At 33.4% G+C, this 22,742-nt stretch overlaps 4 protein-coding genes across 5 annotated transcripts; 3 read left to right on the forward strand and 1 right to left on the reverse strand.

Annotated features, from left to right (window-relative positions):
* Positions 1-4,690: 4,690 nt before the first annotated feature.
* LOC21404035 (thioredoxin-like protein CXXS1) lies at positions 4,691-6,757 on the forward strand. Its single transcript, XM_010094008.2, has 3 exons — positions 4,691-4,856; positions 5,282-5,404; positions 6,463-6,757. Exons 1-3 carry the CDS (start codon positions 4,752-4,754, stop codon positions 6,616-6,618), a joined length of 384 nt encoding a protein of 127 aa, XP_010092310.1. The 5' UTR covers positions 4,691-4,751; the 3' UTR covers positions 6,619-6,757.
* A 2,981-nt stretch (positions 6,758-9,738) lies between these two features.
* LOC21404036 (transcription factor ILR3) lies at positions 9,739-13,127 on the forward strand. 2 transcript variants are annotated; one of them, XM_024162930.1, is made up of 5 exons: positions 9,739-10,069; positions 11,343-11,417; positions 12,009-12,086; positions 12,167-12,329; positions 12,512-13,127. In XM_024162930.1, exons 1-5 carry the CDS (start codon positions 9,930-9,932, stop codon positions 12,779-12,781), a joined length of 726 nt encoding a protein of 241 aa, XP_024018698.1. In that variant the 5' UTR covers positions 9,739-9,929; the 3' UTR covers positions 12,782-13,127. The 2 variants fall into 2 exon arrangements, with proteins under 2 accessions (XP_024018698.1, XP_024018699.1); XM_024162931.1 differs by having other exon boundaries at positions 11,355-11,417.
* Positions 13,128-15,113: 1,986 nt separating this feature from the next.
* LOC21404037 lies at positions 15,114-16,442 on the forward strand. The gene has a single exon (XM_010094010.2). The coding sequence runs from the start codon at positions 15,349-15,351 to the stop codon at positions 16,309-16,311; it is 963 nt and encodes a 320-aa protein (XP_010092312.1). The 5' UTR covers positions 15,114-15,348; the 3' UTR covers positions 16,312-16,442.
* Positions 16,443-16,647: 205 nt separating this feature from the next.
* LOC21404038 (probable galacturonosyltransferase 12) lies at positions 16,648-20,621 on the reverse strand. Its single transcript, XM_010094011.2, has 6 exons — positions 20,244-20,621; positions 19,159-19,214; positions 18,836-18,991; positions 17,812-18,402; positions 17,404-17,706; positions 16,648-17,309 (listed from the first exon to the last, which is right to left on the reverse strand). Exons 1-6 carry the CDS (start codon positions 20,452-20,454, stop codon positions 17,025-17,027), a joined length of 1,602 nt encoding a protein of 533 aa, XP_010092313.1. The 5' UTR covers positions 20,455-20,621; the 3' UTR covers positions 16,648-17,024.
* Between the last annotated feature and the right edge of the window lie 2,121 nt (positions 20,622-22,742).

Below are 22,742 nucleotides of genomic sequence, written 5' to 3' on the forward strand. Positions count from 1 at the left end.
CATGTACTAAGAATAAATACTGTCCTTGAAATTTCCCTTAAAATTCACGACACTGTTTTCTTTTAAATTTATTTTAAATTTACTGCCTTTTACGTAAAATGATTTGCCTTGTAGACAATGTTTTGTCCGGTGACCATTAGGTGACCATTAGTTAATGTTTGAAGTTGGAAGTTTAAGCAATGCCATTGTTTGTTCTCTGTTGTCTCAAATGCATTTCGTTTCCTAGATGCCTCTATTTATATAGTGTGATTTTTTTTCCCCATAAACGGTTTACACTTCATTCAATTTAATAATAAAGCATTAATACTATTTAGCTGGCAGGAGTTGAATATTTATTACAAATACATTAAAAAAACTCTCAAATGGAATGGGAGGATGAATACTGAATATCTTTGTTGACATACACAATTTTTATAGCAGAAAAGAGAAAGGAATTTATGTCTACCATATGTCTGTAAAATTGGTCCACATAACACAATACAACATAACATACACGGAACAGAGCTCCAACAAAAGAAAAGACTTGACCTCACAACCTTTTCTCCACATAATACAATGCCAAGCAAGTCTAAACACCAGAATATATATAGTGGGAAAAACATTTAGGAAAAGAATCAGTTGAAGAATGACATATTTAAAAATGGAATAAAAAAAGATAAAACACCTGCAACTAAGAAGCAAGGAAATTAGTTACTGTCAAAAACATATAAACATCTCAAATCAACTAATATAGAAATAAATCTTCAATAATCAGAGCAAAACCAACATTTGCTAATTTACTATTAATGAGTAGTAAATACATAGTATTAGTTCCCGGGAGATTTAAAGTGAAATAAGCAAAATAAAACGTTTGCAAGTAAGAAACAAAAAGACAATGACATCAAAATATATAAAGGAATGGTTCAGGTATTCATCTTTTTTTTGCTACCAATATGTATCAAAAGTAACTGGAATATGATTTAACATTGTATTTGGCTGCCAACTGAATTAGTGAAGTAGGTATATTAGAAAACAAAATAATAAAAAACAATGGACAGAAGGAAAAAAGTAGAAAATAAGAAACTTCTAAAGTTAAAACATAGTTAAATGATTATAACTCCCTGCCAAATAATAAACACCAAAGTAAATATAGTAAACGAAAACCTTAAGAGGAAAAATTAGTGAAAGCATGGAATGGTTCAAAGCAGAGGTAAGAAAATAAAACACCTCCAACTAAGAAGGTAAAAACTTGATTATTGTTAAAAAAACATAAATGCCTTAAACAAATGATATGAGAACAATCTTCAATAATCCGGGCAACATCAATAATTAGTAAATCACTATTAACAATTACTCAATACATGGCAACAGTTCTCGGGGTTTTTTTGCCCTTTTCTTTTGCCACCAACATGTATCAAAAATAACTGAATTATGATTCAACATTATCATTGGCTACCAGCTGGATTATTGAAAGAGTTGCACTAAATAACAGAGGAACAAATTTTAAAAACTGTGATAGTAAAAAAAAAAAAAAAACGTACAAAAAAAATCAGTCGAAGAATGAAATAGTTTAGAGTAGAATAAGGGGAACAAAATATTTGGAAGTAAGAAGTAAAAAACTTTCTTATTTTTCAAAAAACATAAACAACCTAAACGAAATAATATGAAGATAAATCTTCAATAATCCGGGCAACAGCAATACTTGCTAAATCACTTTCAACAATTACTCAGTACACGGCAACAACAAAGAGGGAAAACATCATCACTACCAGGGACCAACAGATTTATAATAGAGAAGTAGAAATGAAGTAGAAGAAGTAAGGAATAAATACCTTAGAACAATAACGAAAATAGATAGAGTTGATGCAGAAACAAGAAAAACACTTGAAAACAGAGATAACAAAAGGAACTCAGTATTGGAAATTAAAGAAAAGGAAGCAGAGAGAAAAGATAAACGATATGTATATGGAAATGAGGTAAAAAAAGTAAGAAATAAATAACTTAGAGGAATAAAGAAAGCGGATATAGTTGATGCAGAAGATTTAAAAACACTTGAAAACAAAGAGAATAGAACAGGAGAAAAAACGTCTCTAATGAAAATTGAAGAAAAGGAAGAAGACAGAGAAGGTAGACGATAAGTATATCACAACGAAAGCAGGAGCAAAGCAAATGACTATAAGCATGAAAGAGAGTACAATATATTTATACGAAGAAAATAAACGTATGAGTATATGGCGGTAGTAAATACTGGGAACAAAACTTAACAGAACCGCCATTACACTGCAAACAAAAGGTAATAATTTACTAAAAACAGGTGTTACACTGCATGATAAGTACTGTGGAACAGAGCGAGTAACCCGCAGACAGTCAAAACAACGTATCTCATTAGAAATACTTACCCTGCACTAAAAACAAATTTCTAAATATTCCCGACTAACATAACCTGCAAAAAAAAGGGTTAATAATTAGTAAAAATAAAAACGTAATTTAAAAAAAAGAGAAACAATTAAAGGATAACAATAACAAATAATACATCTGGAACTAAAATTACTAACAAATCTCTGGAAACCAAAAAAAGAATACAAATTATAATTTAAAACCTGCAGATAGTCAAAACAAAGTATCTCGTTAGAAACAATTACCTTGCACTAAAAACAAATGTCTAAATATTCCCGACTAATATAATCTGCAGAGAAAAGAGTTAATAATTAATAAAAATAGAACCTTAATTTAAAGGAAAAACAATTAAGAGATAACAATAACAAATAAAACATCTGGAACTAACTATACTAACAAATCTGGAAACGTTTTTAAAAAAAAACCAAATCATAATAAAAAATGAAGCTAAATGTATAGAAACCCTAACAGATATGAGAAGAAAAGAACATTTAAAAATTTTGGAAACTAAAGGGGAAAAATGAAAGAGGGAAAAAAAAACACCAAAAGATCTGAAAAGACGAAAACCAGAGAAAAAAAGAACAAAATCAAGTATAAGAAAACATAAACGAAGACAAAACTACAAAACCAAATGCAGATATCTGATCGCATAAACCTCAATAACAAATCTGAGGGAAAAAAAAACATTAACAGATCTAAAAAAAAGAGAATAAAAAACTAAAGGAAAAAACGAACCCAAGTCTACAAAAATACTAACAGCTCTAGAAAAGCAGGGCTAAAAAAAACTTAAAAACATAGAACATAACGAAGCAAAAGAACGCACATAACTGAGAAAATGAAAAAGAAAAACCGAATAAAAAAGGGGAGGAAAACGAAGCGAAATCTACAAAAACACTAACACATACGGAAAAATACACAGGGGCAAAAACGAATCTAAAAATCTTAAAAAAAAAATCCACCCAATCTAAAAAAAGAAAAACGGCAAACAAAACTACAAAACAAATCCAACATAAAAATTAATGCGCACATACCTTACGAACAGAAAGAACGGGGGAAGGAGGAAAAAATGCACCGAACATGCAACAAAGAGCAAAATGAACCCTACGAAAAGCCCAACCCATTTACGGAGGGAAAAATTGAAATTAACCCCACGAAAAACACAGGGAAACCCAGAAACATAGGGGAAAAAAAACCGAAGCCAAACCTACGGGAAAAAATGAGGAACAAAACTAAAAAAAAAAAAAAACCTAAAAAAGGATTCGCATAAACCTTACGCAAAGGAAAAAAAGGAAGAAGGGGGAAAAAATGCACAGAACATGCAAAAAAGGGAAAAAACCAAAATGAAACCCACCAAAAACGGAGGAAAAAATTGAAATTAACCCCACGAAAAACACAGGGAAACCCAGAAACATAGGGGAAAAAAAACCGAAGCCAAACCTACGGGAAAAAATGAGGAACAAAACTAAAAAAAAAAAAAAACCTAAAAAAGGATTCGCATAAACCTTACGCAAAGGAAAAAAAGGAAGAAGGGGGAAAAAATGCACAGAACATGCAAAAAAGGGAAAAAACCAAAATGAAACCCACCAAAAACCTAACCCATTTACGAAGGGAAAAAAAACTGAAACGAAGGCCACTAAACCTTACGCGAAGGAAAAAAGGAAGAAGCACAAACATAAAATGGAGAAAAAACTAAGAAAGAAAACACAATAAAGCAGAGGAAACCATACAGGAGATGAAGCGGATCTGTGAAGAGAAAATAAAGAATGAGAGCCTCGGTGAAAGAGAAATGCAGGCATCAAAGCAGAAATGAAAAAATGAAGAAGCTTCTAGAGGAAGCCAGACAAAGGGCACACGTGTTTTAGTAAATAGCAAGAGAGAGGAAAAGAGCAAACCAAAGAAAAAGACGAAAAACCCAAATAGAAACAAAGGGGAAAAAACCAAACAAAGGATAAAACGGTAAAACCACTTAAAAGGACACATACGGTATGAAAAAGACTTGAAACAGGAGTAAAATCAGAAATTCACTGTACTTAGTACAGTAACTTTCCGACCTCTTTTAGTAACAGGTATAATAGTCAAGGATGATTATCCTCAACATAGAATTGGATAAAGCCAAAGTCTCTTCTGGATAATGCAAGCAGAAGTATCTAAAAGTGGGTCCTTATTCTTAATTTGTTTTAACAAATATTCCTATCCCATCACAAAAGCAACAAAATTTCATTTAAAAAAAAACAAAAAAACAAAAAAAAATATATGAATGAAACAAGTTGCAAACCGTGGTTATATTGCCAATATCTTTTGTCATATTATTATATAAGTCCAAACTTTCATAATATAAAGCTCCTTAAGAAAGAAGAGTAGTAAGAAGCTAAGCTATGGAAGGGCATCAAGAGCTGCTCAAGAAGTCTAGGGTTGTCAAAGTGGACTCAAAGAAATCATGGGATTTTCTTGCAACTCAAGCAACCAATCAAGGCAGCCCTGTGAGTTCCTTCAGTTTTTTTTTTGTTTTTTTTTGTTTTTTTTTTCCTGTAATCCACTTATGAACACCATGTGTCCTTGAAAACATGAAAAACACAATTATATAAACAAAATTATGCATGCATGTGAATATCAGCTATTCTTCTGTCTAACCCACTTACGTGCACCGTGAGTAGTCCTTAGAAAACATGAAAAACACATTTATTTAAACATGATTATACAAATAAATATCTGATGTTACATCACTAGTGGAATCAAGCTCAAAATCATCTCATCATGTATTTTGGTCCCAACTGTTTCTGACACAGTTAAAGTGATATGAAAATGCAATTCTTTTTTTTTTTTTTTTTAAATAATCATTAGAATGAATTTAAGTAATCAATTTTTGTAAATTTTTTTTTTTCCTTTTTTCTGGTATGAATTTTAGGTAGTGGTGCACTTCACTGCATCTTGGTGCATGCCTTCGTTAGCCATGAATCCTATCTTTGAGGAACTGGCCTTGAGCTACCAAGATATTCTCTTTCTGTTGGTGGATGTTGATGAGCTTAAGGTACAAAGTTATGTTATTCATAATAATGTCCAGTCTAATAAAGTTATTATACAATTTTTTATTTCTTCAAGAACATTCTCTTTGGTCCAAAATGATGTCTCTGATGTTTTTGGATTTAATCATTTAATTATTATTTTATGATAAATCATTTTTTTTTTTCAAAGAGGGTGAGGTAGGGAGCAAAGAAGATATTGTAATTTATTTTCAGGAAATTAAAAAATATGGGAACTCTGCGCTGCTATAATCATTGTTTTATACTTCAGTATTCAAACTCTGACCTTGTGTCACATGACCTGTTTTGTCATATATATATATATATATATCATGCTATATACACAGCTTAGTGTAGTCCACAAAGGCACATTGCCCATAACAATTAAAAGTTAATTGATCTCAATAAATTAACCATGAATTATTACCTTTAATACCACTATCAAAAAGCTGTTATACTATAGGTTCTGGTTATGACCAATACATCTGCTGGACTCAGAAAAGCAAGTGGCATCTTTTGTAATGAAGTCATTTTCCTTGCAAGACTATTTTCGTCAGTGCTCATGGGTATCCAATATCATAATTTAGGCATCGTTTATTTCACCGATTCGAGTTTTCAGTTTTAAATTTCTACAGTTAAAAACTCTCAGAAAATATCACGTCTAACTTTTCTGTTACAGTGAAAAGCTATCAAAAAATGTCACATCGCAGCTTGAATTGAAAACTCAAATCTGCGAAGTGAACGAGGCCATAATATGTAATATTTTTATTGAGACATATCCATCAATCCCAAAAGAAGAAGGGATGTTGTTACTTCACTTTATCAATATGAACTTTTATTCTGATCCGTAAATTATGCGGTCTGCGTAACACGTTATAAATTTTTAATATGCACACTTACAAATCAAATTGTTGAAAAACTAATCCCCGGTTAAAATAATAGTTCTTACTGCTAGGGTTAAATAGTAATTCTCACTGTAAAATAAAATAATAAAAGTATTACTATATTTTACTTACTTTATATTATGTCATTATTTTAATTTGCTTAATGTGAATGTTCACAAAAGGTTGTAGCCTCCCAGATGGAGATAAAAGCCATGCCCACCTTCTTGTTGATGAAGGAAGGAACTACAGTTGATAAGCTTGTGGGTGCTAATCCAGATGAGATGAGGAAAAGGATTAGTGATTTTGTTTATTCTATTGGCTCAGACAAGACTAGTTGAATTAATGTTGTGATGTTGTCCCTTTTGTTATGTAATAAAACAGCCTTGGTTGTCAAAATTAAGTAAGACTTTGAGATTAATACCCCTTTTTTTTATGATTCTTGTTTATTGAACTTGTAAATGATGAAATATCTCTTGTTTGCTCTCAAAATTGAAGTTTGTAATTATTTGCTACAATTTGTTCTACAAAATGGTGTAAATAAAGATATTATTGTAAAATTTGTAATTTGGTGCACCGTAATAAGTTCAGTTTCATTGTTTGAGTATGACAAAAAAAAAAAAAAAGTTGGAATTAATTCCCTTTCTAAATTATGTGTTTTTTTTTTTTTTGGCACTATGATGCTTATATAACAACAACAATAAAGTTAGAGGGTTTATCTTCTGTCTTTTATCCATTGCATAAACTCATGCTAATTACAGAAAACTGAGGCCACAAATATCCTACCAACATTTTTCCATGTGCCTTTTCTCACCAATTGCCTCACGACACGTCAGCCTCTTTGGACTTCCAATTATCCATATGCCTTCAGGATAAAGAAAAGTTGAAAACCAAACTGATATGCAGCATATTAGTATGCAATTCAACATTTTGGACGGTTTCACTCCAGAATATTGAAAAGAGCTTTTTAAGACAATAGTATTGACAAGGTTTTTTTTTTTTTTTTTTTTTTTTTTTTTTTTTTTTTTTGGGTCCTACCAAGAGACTCCTCATTTCCTTTGAAATAACGGAAGATTTCAAGGAAAATTAATTATGTCGAGTGAAATTTCTAGGGAAAAATATTGTGTTTTGATAAAAAAAAAGAAGAAGAATATATAGTTGTTGAACAATGTGAGATTAACAACTATGTATTTAGTTTGACAGAAAGGCCGTCTTAAGTGTGACATGATATTTATTTTTTGAATAATAATAATACTGGAAAGATATAACAATAAGAAATTTGGGTAATATACAAATATACACTTCCATTAATGTAACGTATCACATGAACTTTCTGTAACATGATCAGGTGTGCAAAATCTTCCCGTGAGAAATCCTACAAATTTTAATACATAAAAGAAAATTGTTCAGAATATTTTCTTGACTATTAGAATACACTAAATTAGTACCAAATGTCAGACCCTAATATTTACTAGATTTGATTTTTGTTATAATTGTGCATTAAGAACGTGTGTGCTTATATATACACACAAATATAATTTTGATGTTATTTTTTTCTAAATAAAAAGAAGAGATCAGTGGTGTTTTCACGCTCTATTTAGCGTCTTAAAAAGAATTTATTGAAACCACAGGTGTGATGACGACAAGAAAAGTTAGTCCATGTTTTCATCTACCACAGACGTTTAGTTCATGGATTTAGAATCATGATTCAGAATTATTCTCGATTTACGTGTATTTTTTATGAGAGAAAATACTGTACTGAGTCACGAACCATGATCTAAACCATAGTCAAATCCTTGAACCAAACGCAAGAGGGTTTAACTAAGAGACATAATTACAGTTCATATTCAGAGGGTCTAACTAAGAGACATAATTACAGTCTCACTAGACAAGAAAAATCGGCTTCTAATTGATTAGCCACTCAAGGTATAAGTTCATAAAGGAGCAGTAAATTTTTTTTTTTTTTTTTTTTCAAGAGATATCCAAGTAGATGTCTCCGACAAAGGAATTAAGACACGTGCAAATTTAAAATAACGATATAGTTCGTTGATTCGAGTTTTTAATTCGAGTTGAGATGTGATTTTATATGAGAGCTTTTTACTGTAGTAAAAAAGTTAGATGTGATTATTTGTAAGAGCTTTTTACTGTAGCAAAACTCGAATTCCTAATTCAAATCAGTGAAATAAACGGGGCCTAGACAACGTAACAAAAAAAGTGTGAGCTCACTTGTGGGACCCCCTCTCTATGAGTTTATATATTTATTACGGAGGAGTTGAAAAAATAAATTTTCACAAGTTATAATATTTATAAATAAGTCTTAAAATAACTCCACCTATAACCATCTACACAAAAAGAATATATTAAAAATATTATTATCTTAATAACATTATTAAATTGAAGACAAATTAAGTGATCATTTTGTATAAATACTTCACTCTTTATTAATAGTTTTTACTCCACTTGTATCCTTCAACATTGTTGTTCAGAAATATATAAGAATGCCCCCTGGTGACAGAGGAGAAGCAAAAGTTTTAAGAGGAAGGCACATACAACTTTTTTTTTTTTTTTTTTTTTTTAAAGGGAGAGTCAAATTATAATGCTACTTTATAGACATGCCATGTGGTATTATTATTATTAATTTTTACAATTTTCTTATTTTTCTCAATATTATTTTGAAAAAAATTTAGTGACATGCTTCAATTTATATGGCTTCAAATTTATACCACAGTCTTCTTGTTGTTCCAATATATACACTGTTTTTTCTTTTTTAATCTTTGACTAGTTTATATTTGTAACACAATCCCAAAGCCTTTATATCCGTGGCATAAATCCGAAGGTAAGTTTAGAATTTATTTTTAAAAGTGCATAAGCCTAGATTTTTACTTCTTATTCTTGATAAATACCTTTATGTTAGTGTCATTATTTGACTAAAATGATTTTAAATAAGAGTAAAGGGTAAAAATCCTGACTCATGCATTTTTAAGGGGTATTTATCAAGATTACTCTTAGTTTTTTTGTGGCATTCTTAGAATTTCAGGTAATTTTAACAAATACATATTAAAATGGTACCATTAAAGATTTTTAAGTCTTAACATTGGCCTATTAAATTTTACCCTTTTAAAGTAAGTAATTTGATAGATTATTATTGATAATTTAAGAGCTGTTGCTGGCGGCGGGTCTCCGGTCACCAACGGTAGGCGTAATTTAATAAATTATTTAACATATTATTATTTAAAATTTATTAAATTATTATCTATAATTGGACAGATTATTGAGTAACCTATCACAATAAAAAAAAAGAGTAGAACTCTATTTGGATGTGTTTAAGGGTGAGTTTTTACAATTTTCTCTAAAATTTCACTTATGAGTCGTAGGCCCATGTTTGCCACCAAGGCCCAAAACTTAAAACGCAAAAAAAAAAAAAAAAAGGAAAAGCGTTTACCCAGGTGGTGGAACGATGACCACAGCACTTGCCACAAATTGCCCCCAATTCCCAAATCCCCTACCTCTCTCTTCGCAATTCTCACGCAGATTCCCCCTCTTTTTCTCTCCCAAGCCCCGTTTTCCCCACCTGTTTGGTTCCCGGGAAAATTCCACTTCCCCGCCGGGAAACTAAAGATCCAACTTTTTCCCGGCCGCGACCGCGTGAGAAATGGTCTCCCCGGAAAACACCAACTGGCTCTTCGATTATGGCCTCATCGACGACATCCCCGTCCCCGACGCCAATTTCTCCGTCTCCTCCTCCGGTTTCACCTGGCCCGTTCAGCCCCTCAACGGTTCCTCTGCCGTCAGGTAATTCCAATTCCTGAATTTCGTTTGTCTAGTCCGAGTTTGAAGTTAATCTGATTTACGGTTTTGTTTTTGTTTTTTTGGGAGTGGGTTTTTTTTTTTTTTTTTTTTGTATGCTTGTTCATGCTTCGTGATTTGTGTTCCCCAATTGCGGATTGAAGAAGTCCCTTTTAGCCTTGTCAGTTTTATGTGCTTTTTTCTAGGGCTCTACTGGTCAGATAATGTGTACTAGGACATAAGTTTCAGGTAATACCAATTAGGGAAGTTGAACTCTTATTATGTTTTCCCCAAATTTTTGGGTTTTTTTTTTCGTTTTTTTTGGTGGCGGTTATGAGACTGATTTACTAGGTATTCTGGTTCATGTGTTGTAATTTGTGCTGATTGAAGAAGCCCCTTTCAGCCTTGTATTTTTATGTTTATGGTTTGAAAGGTTTTGTAGAGAAATCTATGTGCTTTTAATAGGGCTCAATTGGTCCGATATGTGTAGTAGGACTCTACTTTTTAGGTGATACAATTAGGGGAGTTGTTTTTTATTGTTATTTTTAATTCTTTTTTCACCTAAGCTTTGGTGCTTTGTGCAATCTAAACTTGTTTAAGGTTTTTTGGGTTGCTTTGGTTTTAGGTATTTTGGTTTATGCGTTGGAATTTGTACTTCCCAATTGCTAATTGAAGTCCCTTTTGGCCTGGTATTTTTTGGTGATAGTTTGGAGATGATATGGGGAAATTGGAATTTGCTGTGATTGAAATGTGTCTTAGGACTCTGAAATTAAACCGGTTTTTGACTTAGCAGTCCATTATGGTTGGAAGCTCAAATTGGAAGTTGGAAGAACTTTATTGCTTAGTGTATACTTAGATGAATTATTATTAGTCCACCATGTTGATTGGGAAGGTGAGGTGTGAGTTATTGTTGGATCGTTGGTACTTGTACAACGGAGTTGTTAGTTCACTAGAAAATCAGTGTGGGCGTTTACAGAGAAGAGGAGCATCTTTATTGATAGATTTCCCTTATAGATAAATGTAGAAACTTTTATTTTTCCCCTTCCTTTTCTGATGGTTCATCTGGGGTTTTCTAATGCCATTATAAATCTCAATTCATTTTGTATCCATTGATGTAAGTAAAACTCAAGCAAGTACATCTTTTATCTATGTTGTCTATCAATCAAGTAATCTTCTATTTTTTTTGGTCGAATTGGATGGTTGCACTTGTACTTAATTTTGTTATTATTTTGTGATAGTTGCGAGATGTTCTAATGTTGCAATATATATATATATATAATTCTATTTCTAGTGCGGAGATTGATGGTTCCTTAGGAGATTCCGAAGGCCCTAAAGAATCTGGCTCAAAGAAGAGGTAAGTGTATTCTTCTTTTCCCGTTATATTTAATGAGAGGGCTTTGCCCCCCTGGTTATCTCACACGTTATCCTCTCTTTGACCTTCGGAAAGCTTAATGATTATACTCCCTCCTCATGATCTTGTCTTTCGTTATGCTGTGTGTAAAAAATGCTTCAAGATTGTATAAAGGCGCCACTCTGATGGCAGCAATGAATGATAGTTGTTATTGTAGTTTTTTTTTTTTTTTTTTTTTTTTTTTTTTTTTTTTTTTTTTTTTTCAATAGATAACCTGTATTAGAATTAGTCTTTTATTATTATTGTTATTATTATTATTTTTAAATTTTGGTTATGATTGCTTGTGAAGTTGGACATGAAAATTGTGAAATTGTATTGCCATGTTTATTTATTCATATTTTCTGGGCCAAAAACAAGAATATAGGCTGGGAACTTAACTGAAGTGTCTGTGTTTGTGATAGAAATGTTGTACTTTTATTCATTGATATTTAGCTTCAATCTCCAGCAAGTCTCTGGATCGTATTCTTGTGGTGTAATTTAGTAATTCAAAAGCCATTCAATTTTTTTTTTGTCTTTCTCATTTCCATCCTACAGGGTTAGATCTGAATCAAACGGTGCATCCAGCTCCAAGGCATGTAGGGAGAAGCAGCGGAGAGATAGGCTTAATGACAAGTACTTTTTTTCTTAATGTTTTTTCCATCTCTCTCATATACGAGTCAAATATCCTTTATGCTGAACCTAATTGACTATAGGTTTGTGGAATTGGGCTCTATATTGGAGCCTGGAAGGCCTCCCAAAACAGACAAGGCTGCTATTTTGATTGATGCTGTCCGAATGGTGAATCAGTTGCGTGGTGAAGCGCAGAAATTAAAGGACTCAAATTTGAGTCTCCAGGAGAAGATCAAGGAATTAAAGGCACGTGTTTATGAATTTCTTTATTTGAAAACGAATTTGACTCCTCTATACTTTATGTTGTTTCTTCTCCCCTGCAGTTCACTAGCTAAAACAAAAAAGAAAAGAAAAACCATGAACTGCTGATGGGGCGAGGGACAAGGCAATGTGCAGAACTGATTTTGTTTTCCCTCTCCTTCTTGTAGGTGGAAAAGAATGAGCTTCGCGATGAGAAGCAAAGGCTCAAGGGCGAGAAAGAAAAGTTGGAGCTGCAATTGAAGGGCATGAATGCTCAACCGGCAGGATTCTTGCCTCCGCCTGCAGCAATCCCTGCTGCATTTGCTGCTCAAGGTCAAGCTCCTGGCAACAAGTTGGTACCTTTCATTAGTTATCCCGGGGTTGCCATGTGGCAGTTCATGCCACCTGCTGCAGTGGATACCTCGCAGGATCATGTTCTCCGCCCACCAGTTGCCTAAGTTGACAGCATATAATGGTTTGGGCGATTTTCGGGTTTGTCCATCCTGAAAGAATTGTCAGTCAGTCGTCTCATTGTTCTTGACTCTTTGAAAGTTTATAATGTAGTCTTCTAAGTTCTAATTGAATTTGGTGGTAACTTAACTGTATCTGCGACCTGGGTACTTATTTATGAATTGGTGCTGGTATTTTCATGTAAATGGGAATAAGTTTAATCTGTCAACTTGTGTTTCAGCTTAAAATGATGTTATGCCCCTTGGCAGATGAGATTGCGAATGCTATAGGCATTTTTTTTTTTTAATTTCATTTTTTGGTTGAAATGATAGTTGGGATGTTAGACTTGGCATTTGTTGATATGCTTTAAGGGAGTTTTTCTATAGGACTTAAAAAAAATGTATTATTGATAATTTCCTATTTTAAGTTATTAGATTTGTATTAAAAACTGATTGTTTTGTGCAATTTTTTTCTCCTAAAAGCAGACATATTTTTTTTGTTGTTGTAATTTTAACTAGATTTAACAGTTAAAATTTAGAAATATGCGTATTAATAGGGAGGTCTTGTTAAAGAAACTTCCATCTAAAATTGGTTGGGCCTTTTTTTTTTTTTTTAAAACTCAAAGTATATATTATGGCGTCAGTGGTATAATGAATGCTTGACTGTGGCATTGACCGTAAAATTCTGATAGTTGGTTTACTGTTTGCAGGTCCTCTTCTTTTTTTTTTTTTTTCTTTTTTTTTTTTTTGGCTCAGACAAAGGAAGTGGCTTAGAAGTGGGACGTTATACGCTCATTTGGCAAGTAATTAAGGGTATTTTTTTTTTTTCACAATTCAAATTATAATTTAATTTTTTATTATAATATTTTTTTTTGTCGCAGTATTTTTTTTATAAAAATTTAAATTTAATTTTTTATTACGGTATTTTTCTTCACATAAAATTTGCTTTTAAATTCAATTTCTCAACTCATGTTGTGAAAAAAATATGTTCTAATTTATCTATATTAACCTGTCTCACTTTGACTCCCGAAATTACTTTTAAAGATTTACATCCCCATCCTTAAATAAAGGTCTAATTCCACATGATGGTTTTTAGGAGGATAAAATGATAAAAAAAAAATTTCAAAATTGAAAATACAAAAGAAAAAAAGATCTGAACTAGGCAGTTGCAATCTGTCAGCTGGTTTGGAAACTGACGTTTAAAGCCTTGAACATCTAATAGTGCAATGGGAATACATATCAAAGTAACATCTTGGAAAATCATTACACATTTCCGATATGTGAATGACATCACGAGTAACTGTCGTTGTTGGCACGCGTGAAAAAGTGACATGTTATTTAGAAAGGGCGTACGCGTGAATTATTAAAATTGTTATTATTTTTGAGAATTTTTTACTGTAGCAAAATTTAAATTTTAAACTCGAATCGGCGAAATGAATGTGATATGAATTGTAAAATGACAACTTTCAGCCAAAAAAAAAGTACTTCTTTCGGTAGGATAAAAAAAACTTGTAAAGTGGCACAAAAACCTAGAGATATAAGAATGGACCGGCCTATTCTCCTTAAGCTCACATGAGCTGTGGGTCGGGCCGGCCCAGTTCATGAATTTTGTGAGCTGAGTCAGGCCGGCCTGTATAAAAATTATTTCGGCCCAATACACATCACGGGTCAATTTTACGTGAGTCAGACTGGACCGTGCTATGAGCATTGAATTAGCTGACTCGTTCAAGACCCATCTTGACCCGTCATGAGTTTAGATGGGCTAGCCCATCTAAGCATGTAATTTTTTAATTTTTAAATTTTTAAACAAGGTAACAAATATAAAAATTTGAATAGCCAATGGAAATATAAAAAAAGATATTTTATTTACGATTGCCTCATTAAATAAAAACCTTTCTAAAGAAAATCTAGTGTGACAAAATCTTAGTAAAGAAAAAAGAGTACAATCAGGATAATTATACATAAGAAGTTTATAAAATTACTAAAAAAGGAAAAAATATGAAGATATTATGGGTCTAGGTGCTGGGCAGGGCGTGCCCATTATGGGCTTAGGTAGACCGGGCTGGGCTGGTCCATCATGACTGATGGGCCGGCCCAGTCCGGCCTGACCTACGATTTTTCATGAGCCGTGCCGAGCTGGCCTATGAGCCGATATATATTAGCTTAGATATTTATGGACTAGACCGTACTTTAAACAGTGACGAGCCGTGCCAGTCAAACCCGTCATTGTGTCAGGATGGACCCGAACCGGCTCACGGGCCCAATTTATTGTTGCATCTCTAGAAAAACCTGTAGAAACGGAATTTAGATTGCATAAACATTATCATGTGAATCGATCTGATAAATACATCACGGTGATATCAAGATTCATATGATGTGTCATCGTAGTTTGTGGATTTGACAAGAAAGTTTTAGTGAGATTTTTCTTGTCAAGAAAGGCAAAAAAAAAAAAAAAAAAAGAAGCGCGTGTCAGACTCTATGAAGAGATCTGCCAAGAAAATCTTATCTGTTTTATAATATCCTCTTGGTTGCTATTTGCGATCCATGAACATGCCTTAAAACACATTCACTAAAAAATGGCGTCCAATCTTCTCAAAATCAATATAAACACTTCTCAAACTTTAAATCCACAAATCCCATTTCCTTCAAATCATCACCATGTATCAACTTTTCTTCACAAACAGAAACAGAAGCAACAATGTATTCGTTTCTCCTTGTCTTCTTCTTCAACCCCACCAACCACAAAAGAAGCAGCCATTCTCCAAGCCAAGACCTGCCTCTCAACAAGCTTAGAGAAGCCCCTCAACAACGCCAAGCTCACCAACAAGCTCAAGAGGCTAAAACAGCCTAGATTTCGCCTCGAGATCCCGGTCTTCGATGATTCCCCGCAATCTCTCTCCCAATTAGCCCTTGACATCTTCAAAGAACTCCCCATCAAGAGAAAAGGATCTCCTGTGAACATCTTGATCGTTTGGCCTAATGATGTCTACAAAGAATCTGCCTTGAAAGTCTTCGAGTCTTTGCCTAATTGCCCGGTTGATCATGCCGACATTTCCTCGCTCTCTGATAGTGACACAAGAAGTTTGAGCTCTGCTGACGTGGCAGTGTTTTTGGCTCTTGAGACATCTCAATTGGAAGCCATGGAAGGTGTTTCGGAGAGATTGTATCCAAGGCCAGTGGTTTTGTTCAATCCGAGGTGGGGTTTTGAGGATGAGAGTGAATTTGGAGAGATGAGTGGCTTTGTGGGGTCCTTTGAAGTTCTCTATTCATTCACGGGGTTGGAGGTAAAAGGGGTTTTGAGCAAAAGGAAAGGAGTGATTTTCAAGTGTGTTAGAGATGGGGTTGTGAGTGGTGAGAAGTGGTCTGTCCTTGTTGAAGAAGAAGAAGGGGAATTGAAGGTGATTTCGACGTTTAAGGCGCGGCCTTCAATCGCGGAAGTCGAGAATGTTTTGTATAACTTGATGGCCATGAATTCGCCCGTTACCAAGTCTGTGAAGTTCTTTAAAGATTTGGTGTCCAATGTAACTGGAAAGAAGTAAGTGTTAGTTATTTAGTTATTGTATGGCTTTTAAGTTCAAGTTTTGTTAATGGTTTTCTATGTATGAGTATGACATAAGGTGCGAGAAAAAAATATTGATTTGCTTTCATATACGAGACAATGTTTTTTCTTTGGTTCATCTTGTTATACACTGATGATTATTACCTTTATATAGAGAATTTTGCATATCGACCTTGTAAACTTTTTCTTCATCTTGTTAAGTTGTGGTGTGCAACTTTCTTTTGTAAACTTCATCATCTTAGTGAATTACTGCAGCTAAAAATGGACGTAGTCTACCATTGAGGCAAAATTCTATTAAGTTTATGTGTTCGTTTTTTGCTTGATTTCTTTTGTGTTTTTTTTGCTCTCAGTAATGTAGAGCTAGGGCGTCTAATTTTTAACACACCTTAACAGGTTTGAGTGTGATTTTGCATCACTAATGCAGAGTATTAACAAGAGTTTTATTGCTTAAATAAACTTAATGGTTTTTGGAATATTCAACAACAGAAGAAATGAACTAAAATGGGCTAAAATAAGGGAACTCCAAAGAAGAAAAGAACCAGAGCCGTGGTGCTCTCTTTATCTTGCATTGAGGATCAAAGACCTTGACTTGGGGAAGAACTCTCTTTCTCATCCTCTTTTCCTTTTCTCATATACAACAAAGGAGTTAATTTCTCACCATTATGATCAAGGTATTCCTCTAAAAAACTCAGCCTAAGATGCTCTAATATGACAGCTCTTGATGAATTTATCGGAGAAATCGATGTATTTAGCCCACAATGGCCGGAGGTTTGGAAATGCTATGTCTAGCCAAGGCTTTGCTCTGCCATTGAAATGGATGACCCCGGCGCTCTCGGCATCAGCAAAAGTTGTGTTCTCCTGATAACCAAGTCCCAACATGTGCCAAAAGGGATCAATAACTTGAACATGGCCGTGGAATGCTATTAGGCCAGGGGGTAGTGTTCCAAGCTGCCATAAACTTAGGTCTGATTTCAAGTTCTGCAAGAGAAAATGAGAGAGTAAAAGGGTCAAAAGATTATATAGAAAACATCATCATAATGAATAAATTTTGCTGCATAATAGGGAAGCTCACTTGTTCAACCCAATGGTGGTATGTGTGGCTTATGTTGGTTTTCCTCCAAGCCTCGAGATCAAAGATGTTCATGCCATAAGCCCACGCGCATTCGTGAGGGTTGAAGTTCGCCGATATCAAAGGATGGGAGAAGTTCAAGTAGCTCTTGAGCCTCTTTGACATCACAAACTTGTCTTCTCCTCTACATGTTTCCACAGCTCCATTGACCTTCCCATTCAAATCGATCTCCCAAAGGGGCGACAGATCAGTTTGAACCACTATGTCGTCGTCCAAGAAGACTACCTTATTTAGGCTAGGGAACAACTGCATTAAGGAAATGATCAATTAAAGCAAAAGGAGAAGCTTTCCTTTAGGAAATTTATGGAGTAGAATTATGCTTCCAAAATGGTAAGTTAAACTACATTTTACCTCTGGTAGGTGTATTCTTATGTGGTTCATAACTGAGTTATATTTTGGACTAAGTGCCTGCAATTTTGCTGCAATAACATAAGGCTTCTCTGTCTCATTTGCCACAATGGCTGATGACCCTCCTCTGAATTGAGACCTTACTTTCTGATCCTTCTCCATCGCTTCCAAAACCGGCACTTTCCCCTTCGTAAACCAATCGAAATGGTGCAATGCCTTCACCTCAATTATAGCAGGCAACAAAGGATGCAAGGAAAACCATGCTTGCATTGGATAATAAGTCTTTCTATCAGTAATGATGTGGAGGACAACTTTTCCAGGCCTCAACGAGTTGCGCACGAGTGACGTGGCAACCACGGAGGCGGCAAGCACGTTGTCAGAGGCGAGGACAAAGTGGAAGTAGGAGTTGTCAACGAGGGCCGGGACAAGCTCTGCCGGGGGGAGCTGCAGGCGTGCATTTGCATTGGTGGTGTGCTCATTGGCTAGCCTTAAGGCTAAGCAATGAAGCTGCTTTGGTATGCTGCTCGACGCCACGTGGCGGTATAAGTATTCTTGGATTTTGGCTGTTCTAGTCCTTTGTTCAAGAAGGGTGACCTGAAATGTAAGTAAGGCTGGTGGGATTAAAATTCTTCTGTGTTTTGGCTACTTTTTGATTAGTTGAGATGTAACTTTCATTCTGGTGCAACCAAAAAGAAAAAAATGTGTTTCTTAACATTAAGATAAGTTTGAGGGTCAGTTTTGGAGTAGTATTGAGATTGTAAGACAAGTACAAAATCTACTTTTGGACCGTTTCTCAATAATTTGTAAAGAAACGAAAAACACATATAAAAAGTCATTTTCTAATGAAGTTTCCAATCTTCATAAAAATAAGCTTTTTTATTTCATTTTATTTTATTTTTTATAGTTTGTTGGTAAAAACCAACCACCAAAAACAAAAAGAGGGTTTATTTCACATTTAATTGTTTCTGAAGAAATGTTAATACAGGGTTTTTTTTTTTTTTTAAATAAAAAAAAGAGAAAAGTGTACCATTTCTCTAAGCTTTATAGCAAAGCTCTTTGCATCTATTTTGCTGTCCTTGATGTCAGCCATGAACTCTTCAAGAGTCTGGGGAATATCAGATCTTCCTTGTAATTCATCCTTACTGATGGGTTCTTCTAGTACTTCAAATATCACTTCTGGGACCTTGGAAACAAAAGAAACTTCAGTAAATAGAATTCAAGCAAAAAAAGAAAAAAAAATCCCAGTAAATAGACCAAAAAAAAAAAAAAAGAAAGAAAAAATACTAACAAATCTTCCAATGATGAATTTAATTAAAAAAAGTAATTACATATAGAGGATTAAGAGGTTACATTTGACTCGTGCCTTCTTCCCAAAATCTTTGGCCCTAGCTTTTTTCCCAAGCAACCTACCAAAAAAGAAAAAGAGAAAATATTTGAACTCAGCCTTTAACTAAAATATTAAGAAATTATATCAATATAGCTAACATTAATTTCTGCAGTTTTCTTTCTCAATCTTATTCTGTTGCAAAGTCACCGACCATGGCATTTTAAATTAATAACTTAATACATAATCATCTTGGGGCTAAATATATTTATCTATTCAAATTCCTAGATATATATATATATATATATATATATTTTTTTTTTCTTTCACATTGGGGGATGTGCTCAGAGAAGATTGTAACTGACAAGAAGAAATAAGTTTTAGACCAGCTATTGTCGTTTTGCAACAAATTGGTAGTTTTGAGGTGGAATTATTTTTTGTGTGCTATGTATTTTTTATTATCTTTTTATTATTTTTTTATTGTTAAATTACGTGGCTATGAGATTACATCCAACAAGCTGCTCTTTAGATCCCCTAAAAAAAAAAAAAAAATGGTGCTTAAGGAAATGCACCTTGCACGTGCTGCACGTCTGCACTTACCAGCAATTTTCTTTCAATCAGATTAGAAAAAAGCAGAATATTTGATCATTCTTCTATTACAAAATCAGAATTATATATATTTTTTATTCCCCTAGTAATGCAGATTCTCTATAAAAAGATGAGTATTAAACAATTATCTCTATGGATAAAACCATATGCTAAGTACCAAAATCTAAAAACTAACATGTAACAAATACTCTCAACATGTAATGCATAATACTTTGGACACTTTTTAACTTTATACCTTATGATTTACAAGTACTCTTGATCTGTTTCTTTTATAGATAACCTTTATTAATTCTCTAACATTGGAATTTGAAGGGTTTCTTGTTATCATGCCAAAGATTTCTTGATTCTTGTTATTCTTGCTGACACATTCTTACCCCACTAATAGTCTAATAATTAGATTAAGCATTGGCTTATGCATCACTAAAATACAATCAAATTCTAATCAGAAGAGAAAATGACAATGCAAACAACAATGGAACAAAATGGCCTAAGAAAGTATAACCTATTGAAGAGCACTTGGTTTCTCCATCAATGGTGTCAACTGCTGTCATGACAAACACAAACCGGAGAAGAAATGTGAAGAGCAAGAGGGCGTAGAAGAGCATTCGGTACGAAACCCGCCTCGACCCGACTTTCACTTTGATGAATTCTCTCACTCCTTTCCCTGGAAACACTGTGACATGCCTCAGACTAGGAGATATGTGAAGCTGCATTTTTCTTTTTTTTTTTCTTCCTTATGGTCCCCGAAGATCGAAAACTGATCACACCAAAAATGGTTAGTAGTGACACTTTTGGTGGTGATTTTCTTCTTTCTTGAGAAATGTTAGTTCATTTGGAAATTGGAAATGACCCCCAAAGAAGGACTGAGAAGAACTGGCAAAGAACCCATGAAGGGACATGCTGTAAAAGGAAGGTTTTGATGTTGTTTAAAGTAGCTATCTGTTACCTAACCTTGCTTAGCATTTGGGCTAGATATATCAGGGTGTTTTTCTTATGTTTGTTTTATTTTTATTTTTTGTTTTTTGGGTTTTGGGGTTTTATTAATTTAGAGGTGAAGAAAGTTGTTAAGGAGAAAGAGACATGAGACTGAGAGGAAAGGCTGTGTTTGTTTGTGGTTTTGAAATTTGGCTTGGTTTTGAAGGAGGGAACTTAGGAAAGAATTGAAAAATAAACATTTATAACTCAAAGAAAAAAAAGAGAAAGAAATAAGAAAAGGAAAAATATTAATAAAGGGAGTTTGTTTGGTGCTTGTTTGCTTGGCTTTGCCTCCACATGAAGTTTATAATTTTGTCGAACACAAATAAGACTTTGGACTTTGACGGAACATAGTTTCTAAATGGAAAACGACACTGCCTCTCTACGGTGTGTTGTTAGGACTTTTGTTGTTGGAGTAAAAGTACAGGAACATCTGATTCCGTTTCTGTTTCTTTACCAAAATCAATATGAGGTGTCTTAATAGTCTTGCCTAGTAACTGATTTGTGGGGGGGCATTTTTGCTATTTGTAATTTTTAATTTGCTTTGCCCATAAATATCAAAAGCAATGGTGATGCCAAAAATAGCATTTGATTCTAGACTTTGGAAAAAGATTATAATGATTTCTTTACCAAAATCAATGAGGTGTCTTAATAGTCTCCTAGTAGTAATTGATTTTGTTTGGGAAAAGCAATAGAAATGCCAAAAATAGCATTTGATTCTAGACTTTGGAAAAATATTATATTGATTTGTTACCAAAATCAATATGAGGTGTCTTAATAATAGTCTTGCCTAGTAGTAATTGATTTGTGGGGGGGTATTTTTGCTATTTGTAATTTTTAATTTGCTTTTCTCATAAATATCAAAAGCAATAGTGATGCCAAAAATATCATTTGATTCTAGACTTTGGAAAAAGATTATATGCAAGTGAGAGTTTTGCATTAGGTGTAAGTTATGATGACTTGAGTCACTTGTAGTTCATCAACTCATTCATAGGACATTGCAAGAAATAATGATCATGGCCAGTCAATCATAAGCTTCTTTTGTTAAGAGACAACGTACTTATTAGTTTAACATATGACATGAAACATGTGGAAGCTTTGTGAGGATTAATCCCAAATTCTGTTTCTTGTTAACAAAAGACACCACCAAAGACTTGCATCGCTTTTCATATCATACGTTTATGGAAAAAAAAAAAGAAGAAGAAGAAGAGAGAAATAGTAATGAATAAATTAAAACTACAAGTTGATTAACGTGGTAAATCTTCAATTCATCACTTATTGCTTTAGAAGGCAAACAAAGTATTTCAGACATCTCAGTAAGCTTCGAGTCAATTTAACTATCAACCTTTCTCGAACTCACTGGGGATTGCTTTAGGGAAATCAGATAAACGGACACATGATCAAGTGCAACATGTTTAGTTTCTTTTTCTCGATTTCCTGTTCAGTGTGATTAGTGGACTTAAATGAAGTTTTAAATAGGCATTGCAAATAATCATACTTACATCTCTTTGATAAGCCTTTTAAATAGAAAAATCAGTTATCAGTCATGTTTTCTCTATACAATGTAGGACTCAATTTGTTATGTTTTGACATAATAAATATACTAATTTTCTTATTAAATACATTCTTTTAACGTAAATTTGTAAATAAATTGGTTAATGGATTTTTTTAGGAAGGTAAATAATGGATTTGCTAAGTCAATAAATTAAAAATAAATTGGTAAATACAAGATTACTAAATGAAGAACGTATTTACTGTGTGTAAATAATGGATTTAGTAAGTAAATAAATTGTTAAATAATTGATTTACTATTATTTACTAATAACATGTATTTACTATGTAGCTAACAGATTCACTCACTATTGGCAAATATGGATTTACTAAGTAAACAACAGATTTACAAAGTAAATGTGGGAATTTTCTTACTAGTGGAATATGTAGATTTATTAAATAAATGGATAAACTTTAGAAAAATAATGAATTTACTAGGTAAAGTATTGGTAAATAATAGATTTACTAAGTAAGT

The sequence above is a fragment of the Morus notabilis genome, unplaced genomic scaffold (assembly GCF_000414095.1).
Source record: "Morus notabilis unplaced genomic scaffold, ASM41409v2 Scaffold634, whole genome shotgun sequence".
Lineage (NCBI taxonomy): Eukaryota > Viridiplantae > Streptophyta > Magnoliopsida > Rosales > Moraceae > Morus > Morus notabilis.